The sequence below is a fragment of the Lithobates pipiens genome, unplaced genomic scaffold (assembly GCF_037356315.1).
Source record: "Lithobates pipiens isolate NorthernLeopardFrog02 unplaced genomic scaffold, aLitPip1_a1.2 Scaffold_23, whole genome shotgun sequence".
Taxonomy (NCBI): Eukaryota; Metazoa; Chordata; class Amphibia; order Anura; family Ranidae; genus Lithobates; species Lithobates pipiens.
Window position 1 is genome coordinate 24,875,158 of NW_027507785.1, and position 8,346 is coordinate 24,883,503.

An 8,346-nucleotide genomic window follows, 5' to 3' on the forward strand; every position below is an offset into this window, starting at 1 on the left:
GAGGAGGATGGTGCCGGGGTGGATGAGGAGGAGCAAGAAGAGCATGCTTTAAACCTTTCTGGGATCCCTGTTGTTGTGCGTGGATGGGGGGAGGAGAATGAAGAGGACGACATTATCCTGGATGATGAGCAGGAGCCAGACCACCACACCGCTTCCAGTTTAGTGCAAATGGGGGCCTTCATGCTCCAGTGATTTAACAGGGACCCCCATATAAAAAGCATAAGGGTCAAGGACCAGTACTGGGTGGCAACGTACTTAGACCCCCGGTACAAACACAAAATGGCGGAAATGTTACCGCCGTCACAGAGGGCTGTCAGAATGGAGCACTTCCAGGCCTTGCTTCGAGAAATGCTGCATTCTGCTTTTGCGTGCACTGGCAGAGGAGCATTCACACTCCCAGAGAAGGAGTTGCGGGTACCAATCCAACAGCGCCTGCAAGAAGAGGCCGGTTTGAAGATGTGTTGGTGACTTCGGATATGAGGTCATTCTTTCAGCCGACCCATCGACAGGTGTCATCCGGATCCAGCATCAGGGAACGCCCAGACCATCAGGTGTCCGACTACATCGGGTTAACGGCCGATGTGGACGCTCTGAGGAGTGATGAACCCCTGGACTACTGGGTGGGCAGGCTTGACCTCTGGCCAGAGCTTGCCCAATTTGCAATCGAAATGTTGGCTTGCCCCTCGTCCAGTGTCTTGTCCGAAAGGACGTTCAGCGCAGCAGGGGGGATCGTGACCGATAAGCGTACTCGCCTAGCTCACGACAGTGTTAACTACCTCACATTTCTAAAAATGAATGAGGTATGGATCTCAGAGGAATTTAACACATGTGACCAGTAGACCATGTATATGTCTATAAACAATTTTTTTAATCGAGCACACAGACCTTCTTTCTTCATTTGGCTCACTTCCTTGTCCAAAAAAAGCACACCGTACTATATGCCCGTACCCTCCTGTTTGAAGAGGTTGAGCGGTGTCATATTTCTACTGGGGCTGCTTATTATGAAGGGCTCCCACCATCCCTGTGCTGTGCTGACTTCCTCCTGGGGCTGCTTATTATGAGGGGCTCCCACCATCCCTGTGCTGTGCTGACTTCCTCCTGGGGCTGTACCTCTGCTGTGCATATTATGAGGGGCTCCCACCATCCCTGTGATATGCTCATTATGAGGGGCTCCCACCATCCCTGTGCTATGCTCATTATGAGGGGCTCCCACCATCCCTGTGCTATGCTGACATCCTCCTGGGGCTGCTTATTATGAGGGGCTCCCACCATCCCTGTGCTGTGCTGACTTCCTCCTGGGGCTGCTTATTATGAGGGGCTCCCACCATCCCTGTGCTATGCTGACATCCTCCTGGGGCTGCTTATTATGAGGGGCTCCCACCATCCCCGTGCTGTGCTGACTTCCTCCTGGGGCTATACCTCTGCTGTGCATATTATGAGGGGCTCCCACCATCCCTGTGCTATGCTCATTATGAGGGGCTCCGACCATCCCTGTGCTATGCTCATTAAGTGGGGCTCCCACCATCCCTGTGCTATGCTCATTATGAGGGGCTCCCACCATCCCTGTGCTATGCTGACTTCCTCCTGGGGCTGCTTACGGTGCAGGTGTCAGTGCTGTATATCACGGTGCTGGTGTCAGTGCTTTATGTCACGCTGCTGATGTCAGTGCTCTCTATCATGGTGCTGGTGTCAGATCACTCTATCATGGTGCTGGTGTCAGTGCTTTATGTCACGCTGCTGATGTCAGTGCTCTCTATCACGGTGCTGCTGTCAGTGCTGTATATCACGGTGCTGGTTTTAGTGCTTTATGTCACGCTGCTGATGTCAGTGCTCTCTATCACGGTGCTGGTGTCAGATCACTCTATCGCGGTGCAGGTGTCATTGCTGTATGTCACGCTGCTGATGTCAGTGCTCTCTATCACGGTGCTGCTTTCAGTGCTGTATATCACGGTGCTGGTGTCAGTGCTTTATGTCACGCTTCTGATGTCAGTGCTCTCTATCACGGTGCTGGTGTGAGATCACTCTATCACGGTGCAGGTGTCATTGCTGTATGTCACGCTGCTGATGTCAGTGCTCTCTATCACGGTGCTGCTGTCAGTGCTGTATATCACGGTGCTGGTGTCAGTGCTTTATGTCACGCTGCTGATGTCAGTGCTCTCTATCACGGTGCTGGTGTCAGATCACTCTATCACGGTGCAGGTGTCATTGCTGTATGTCACGCTGCTGATGTCAGTGCTCTCTATCACGGTGCTGCTTTCAGTGCTGTATATCACGGTGCTGGTGTCAGTGCTTTATGTCACGCTTCTGATGTCAGTGCTCTCTATCACGGTGCTGGTGTCAGATCACTCTATCATGGTGCAGGTGTCATTGCTGTATGTCACGCTGATGGTGATCATCTCCTGCACCCTCTTCTTTGCCTACCCTGACCTTCCCTCTCCTCCATTGCCTTCATGCGCTCCACAGTCCTGAATTGTCACAACAATTTCACATATAAAAAAAGAATGCTTGTAGTTGTCAATCCCAGATTCACCTCATACATGTGTTATGTCATTGGCCATGAGGTGGGACTATGTTTGCACAGCTAGTAATTATTTTGTGCCTGCAAATTTGACCTGTAGGTTTGCAAAGTTCGCCTCCCATTGAAGTCAATGGTGCCCGCCGCGAACGTTACGGTTCGCAAACTATCGGCCGCGTTCGCGAAACGTCCCGTTGGAAGTTCGTCCATCACTAGATATGAAGGTCTTTCAGGGCCAACCGCATCTGAACAAGTTCACACGGGCTGAGTCCAGGGGTATCCAACCACGATTCCCATACCTTGTCAAACTTTCCCATGCATCACATATGTTGGTATACATAGCTCTGCATAGCGCATAGCGCGTCACCCACATTCAGTGTGAAGAAGGGTCAGACGACTTCCAAAACAAAAGTAGTTTACAGGCCTGGAAGAGAGCTCAATTAAATGCCACCCTCCTGGGCTTTGTTTTGGAAGTCGTCTGACCCTCCTTTACACTGAATGTTGGTGACACGCATGGGTGACACCCTCATGGTAAGTATGTCTCTCCCATTGTTTGCCTCCTAGGTGTGCATTCCCATTGTTAATTGAGTTGCCTATTGTTTCTGCCTGTCTTTTTATTTCTTGGAGATGTGATTTAATATTGTGTCCACTTTACCTTGTTACCGAACCATTGTGGGTGCACTATTCAAATACAATAACTGGTTCCTGGTTCCAGACTAAAGGAAGCAGTATAATGACGGAAGCACCCAATCTGGCTGCTGGACGGTTCAGTCACAGTGCTCTTTGGATTTTGGGCCCCTCCATGTGGCTAGGCTGTGAAAAAGTTTTACATATGATATATCTCCAAAGTGTGATTTGGGGTGTAATTGAATTGTAAAGAAAAAAAAATTCTTAATTTTTCAACAAATTGTAACAAAATTTACAACTTCAAAAAACTTACTATGTCTCATCTTGGAATGACTACTTTCCAAAAAGGGGTCATTTGGGGGGTATTTGTACTGTCCTGGCGTTTTAGGACCCCATGAAATGAGATAGGTGGTCGGCATATTAGGACAGATCAATTTTCAAATATATACAGTAGTTTGTAGACTCTATAAATTTCACACAGACTAAATAATATAAACTGCTATGGGTTATTTTGAAGCAGAATACATTTTGGCTCAAATTTATAAAGAAAGATTATATATTTGCAACATTTTAGAACAGTCACTAAGAAATGTGTAGTTTTTTTTTCACATTTTTTAGTATTTATTTTATTTATATAGCAAAAAATGAAAAACCCAGTGGTCCTTAAAAACCACCAAAAGCTTAATTCTGTCTCAAAAAAATTATACAAATTGTGCTACCTGCCCACAGAACTACAGATTTCTGTTTTGCAATACAGTAATACACATAGCTGTATGGAGGAGGAGAAGAGAGCTGTGCGGGCTGCGTTCCCTCTCCTCGCAGAGTTGCAGCGCATGGCAGTTAAGGATTTGACTACTGCCCCATCTCCTCCCCACACTGCTCCTGTACAGGCATCAGAAATTGTGAGTGAGGGCGGAGTGAGGAGGGAGCACAGCCCACATTTTGGGGAGTTTGAGGGGATTGTGCTAGGAGAGCGCATGGGGGGAGGAGTTGGAGCAGGGTTTGTGCTAGAAGTTGGGATTTGGAAGCAGGGTGATATGTGCTAGGAGGGGGGATGGGGGGATTGTGTTATGAGGGGGATGAGGAAGTTGTGCTAGGAGGGGGGAATTGAGGGGGGTTGTGCTAGGGTGGGGAGATTTGTGCTAGGTGGGGGATTTTAGGGGCTTGTTATAGGAGGGGGGTTGGGAAGGGTAGAGCAGGGTTTGCGCTAGGAGTCGGGATTTAGGAGTGGGGGGTTGAGCTAGGAGGGGGGTGCTAGGAGGGGGGATTGGGGGGTTGTGCTAGGTGGGGGGATTTAAGGGGGTTGAGCTTGGGGAAGGGGGGTTAGAGCAGGATTTGTGCTAGGAGTGGGGATTTGGGAGCAGGGGGTTTGTGCTAGGAGGAGGGTTTGGGGGGGGGGGGTTTCTGCTAGATGGGGAGATTTGTGTGGGGGAGTGCTGAGAGGGGGAATTTGGAGGGAGAAGAGTAACAATCCAAGATCACTAAACTCTGGGCAGACTAAATTTTAGGGCTTCTTCATACCAGGTGCAGTGGGGTAACACGTGCAAAATCCTACGTATTCCTGTACTACACAAAAATGTGCTGCCTTTTGCAGTTTAGCACGGGGGTGCCATTATTTCTTCATGACACCCCCCAGCAATTAGCAAATGCATGTATGTTTGCACTCATTAAAAAATGTGTGGGAATGGATGCACCTCCTGATGTGAACAAGCTCTCAGATTGGTGTGTTCGGGATTGTGCAGGGTTCTAAAGGGTGCCTTGAATGAAAGGAGGTTGAAAAACACTGGGGGATTGCATGATGGTGTGGAAATAAACAGTAATATAAACACCCTTACAGACATCTTGTTTAGGTATTAGGTTGATAAAACATAGAAGATGGGGTGCCATGTGGGATCATCCATGTGTAGTGCTGGTTGATGATGATAAAGCACAGTCACCCATCTTGATAGCAGCAGTCTAGATGATGATGATGACCATGGTTCTCCCTCACTATTAGAGAGGCCATCAGTACACACAGAGCACAGTTCAAACATACTGACCCATGGGGGCAGTCTTGGAGATGTATTTTTCAATTTATTACTGAATAACTTGGAGAAGGTGCAGGGTGGTATCGGTTTTTCCAGGACCACTTACAGTAACAGGAAAACGAATTTCTCTATGCTACAGTCTTCAAGAACAGATCTGTTAAATTCAGAGCACAGTTTTTCCACAAGGGACTAGGAGAGGCCAGAGGTATGAACCCTTCAGGTGAGGACCTACTTGACCCAGCTATCCTAAAAGTGCACAGTCACCAGGATCTTGTAATGGAGTAGTACTCACAAGGCCATGGAAGAAGCTGTCCCCATTCAGCTTCTTCCAGGTGGCTTGTAGTGAAACTGTGTGGACTGGATCTTTTGGTGAAATCTTGTGGTGTCAGAGATTCTTCCAGGTATGGGGCCCCTGGCTCCACCACAGCCAAGACAGCAATAAACAACAGCTTGAGTTATTAGGACAACTTGGAATGGGAGGAGCACCCACTTCCAGATAGGTGGAATCCCTTAACAGGATGACCGCGCTCTTCTAAACCTCTCACTATTTACATGCTCTGCAGCCACCTTCTGGGCCCACCTCCACAGGTATTGGCTGCAGCACAAATATAAATATAAATTCCGATTTGCCTTGCTTCACCCCCTATGTTCTAAAGCTTTCTAAAAGGCAAGAGAGAGCGATCAAATTTGCAGCCTGTGAAATTGAGAACCGCCAAATAGAAAAATAAAAAACTGCTCCAAGCAGAACTAAATATGCCTAATATCTTAGTAACCTAACGAGGAGGGTGCTACACATGGTTTCCCTAAGTTTGTAAACATTTTTGAGGACAGGCTCCGCTGTTATATTTTATTTTATATTTGCATAGCAAATCATTTATTATGACCATTTGACTAATGCCAAGGCAATTGGAATTTTCCCATTGCAGGAGAATAATTTTTCTGTCATATCAGACAAATCATGGTTTTGGTAGAGGTGGGAGATAGTTAAGGTTCAAGCATCCCCCACTATTATATTTCTGATGTTTTGGGACCAAGGAAGTCAATCTTGGAGACTAGAAGGTTTTGAACCAGTATGAATTGATATGTGAGCATCTCCAAAAAAATGGAAAACATCAGCTGGAGATTCAAAACAAATATCAGTGGGGTTATTTACATTTCTGTTGGCTCATACATGTGCAGGTTGGATCACCAGACACTTTTATTTCTGTTCTATAGACAAAAAATGTGGCCTCCATACTCCTCCTGAGTCCTGACCAATAAGGGTGTAGGTGCTGAATGATCCAGATTATCCAAGGGGCAACTGAAGTCATTTTGAAATTGGTCCAAGAAAATCAAAGTTGGCCTCCACGCAGGACAATGATTGGTAGAGAAAATCTAAAAAAATAGTCTTTCTTGGACAATAACTAGTATACATATGTGTGGGTACTGTTGGAAAATGAAGGTTTACTCATAGCTTTGTTAGTTGGTAGAATACATCTTCATCTTCTTAATGCTTTTACTAAACACTTTATCTCTAATGCCATAAATAAGAGGGCTGAGAAGTCTTGGTAAACACATGAACATCAAAAAATTGACCAGCATCACAAAATAATAATAATCTCCTTGGTACAATTCTGAAAACAAAGAAGTTAGAGAGAGCAGACATAGAAAGAGCTGAACTCCATGAAGGATCAAGGTTCTCCCAGCCTTGGAGGCCGAAGACTTCCACGATCCAGTTTTTCGAGCTATCAGCATAACCTTGATGTAGGTGAAAAGAATGACCATAGACACCAGAATTAAACTTCCAATTAAGGTGGAGAATTGTATGGTGTTTTGGGCTGGTAGGACAAGTAATGATTGATACCTGCACAGTAGATTCCGGGAGAAAAATTTCCCCTCAACAGAGTTAATGAGTATTAAAAAATCAGCAACATTGGGAAGCCATCCAACAAACCACATTGCTGCAATAGCAAAATATGACCTCCGGGCTGTACATAACATGATGTGTTTGAGAGGGAAGGAAATAGCTACGTATCGTTCCAGGGCCATGATGGCCAAGTTGTACGGAGTGATTCGTAATGTAGCTGCTGCAAAATTCACCAGAACGTAACAGATGGGTACAGGAATGTATAAAAGGAATCCAAAGCTTAAACACAGAAAGAGCCCAAGGCTGAGGTGCACTGTGTCGTTGATGAGCATATGAGCAAAAAGGATGTATCGTGCGTTCTCCCGGATGTGAGGAGTGGTGAAGTAAACTACTAAAAGAACTAGGATGAAGTAGATGAAGAAACAGAAGCAGAAGATGATGAAGGCAAAAAACACAAACTTTGCATTTTGATATAGTTGATAGTTTTGGCTGCTTATGTAGGTGATGTTATTGAAAGTACTGAATACAGTTAGGTTCATCATGAGCGGCTTCTGAAAAAAGTGAAAAAATGAATGATGCGTCAGACAGACAGCTAATCTCAATGCAACCCTTTAGGATGACCTTAACACTTAGTATCCAGTGTGAGGTGACCAGTCGGGTCCCTAGAAGAGCCTGCCTGTTCCAGCACGTTCGTTTGGGCCTTTGCTGCAGGATTGGGTGAGGGGGCTGTTGCCCATTTGCAGGAAATAAGGACTCTGCACACAGACAGCGTTAAATGGACACTGTATACAGACATCATTACTGTTAGTCATCTTGCTGACACTTGTAGTGCCACATGGCTAAAGGATAAGGTCACCCATTCACAGAGACACTGTATACAGACACCATTGTTCTTCCACCTTGCTGAGGAAGATTCTGTATTCTTTACTTGATAATCCGGGCCAGTTTTGTTGTTTGGCCCTGCTTTTCAGGAGTTAAGGTGCAACAACGAGAGTGGCTAGTTGAAGATACAAAGCCTGATCTTTCTTCAAAGGGGCTGAAGTTACTAGTGACATATAGGTAGAGTTTATCTGGGAAGTTAAGCCATTAAATAGCGATTTGAGTACAGTGTTGGAAGTTGGGTCTGTAGTGTCAGTGGACAGAAGAGAGAGGCCTGTCATAAAGGGGGTCATTCCTCTGTGCTCCTCCTGCCTTGACTCAAACAGCCGACTTGAGTAAAGGTAACCAATCTGGTACAGATTGCCATATTGTGATTTATTGCTATTGAAGTGTTTGCCTCTGCTCTTGGGGTTATTCTCAGGTTTTGAATTCCCTGAAAGCAGCCTGAATAT

The 8,346-nt window shown here is 46.0% G+C and overlaps 1 protein-coding gene across 1 annotated transcript; it reads right to left on the reverse strand.

The window, feature by feature from the left end:
• Positions 1-4,544: 4,544 nt before the first annotated feature.
• On the reverse strand, positions 4,545-7,560 carry LOC143926914 (odorant receptor 131-2-like). The gene has a single exon (XM_077450950.1). It carries the CDS (start codon positions 7,555-7,557, stop codon positions 6,628-6,630), a length of 930 nt encoding a protein of 309 aa, XP_077307076.1. The 5' UTR covers positions 7,558-7,560; the 3' UTR covers positions 4,545-6,627.
• Positions 7,561-8,346: the final 786 nt, after the last annotated feature.

What these genes read in the sequence shown, in the direction of transcription:
- LOC143926914 (XM_077450950.1), bottom strand. Translation starts at nt 7,557, where the DNA reads ATGATGAACCTAACTGTATTCAGTACTTTCAATAACATCACCTACATA.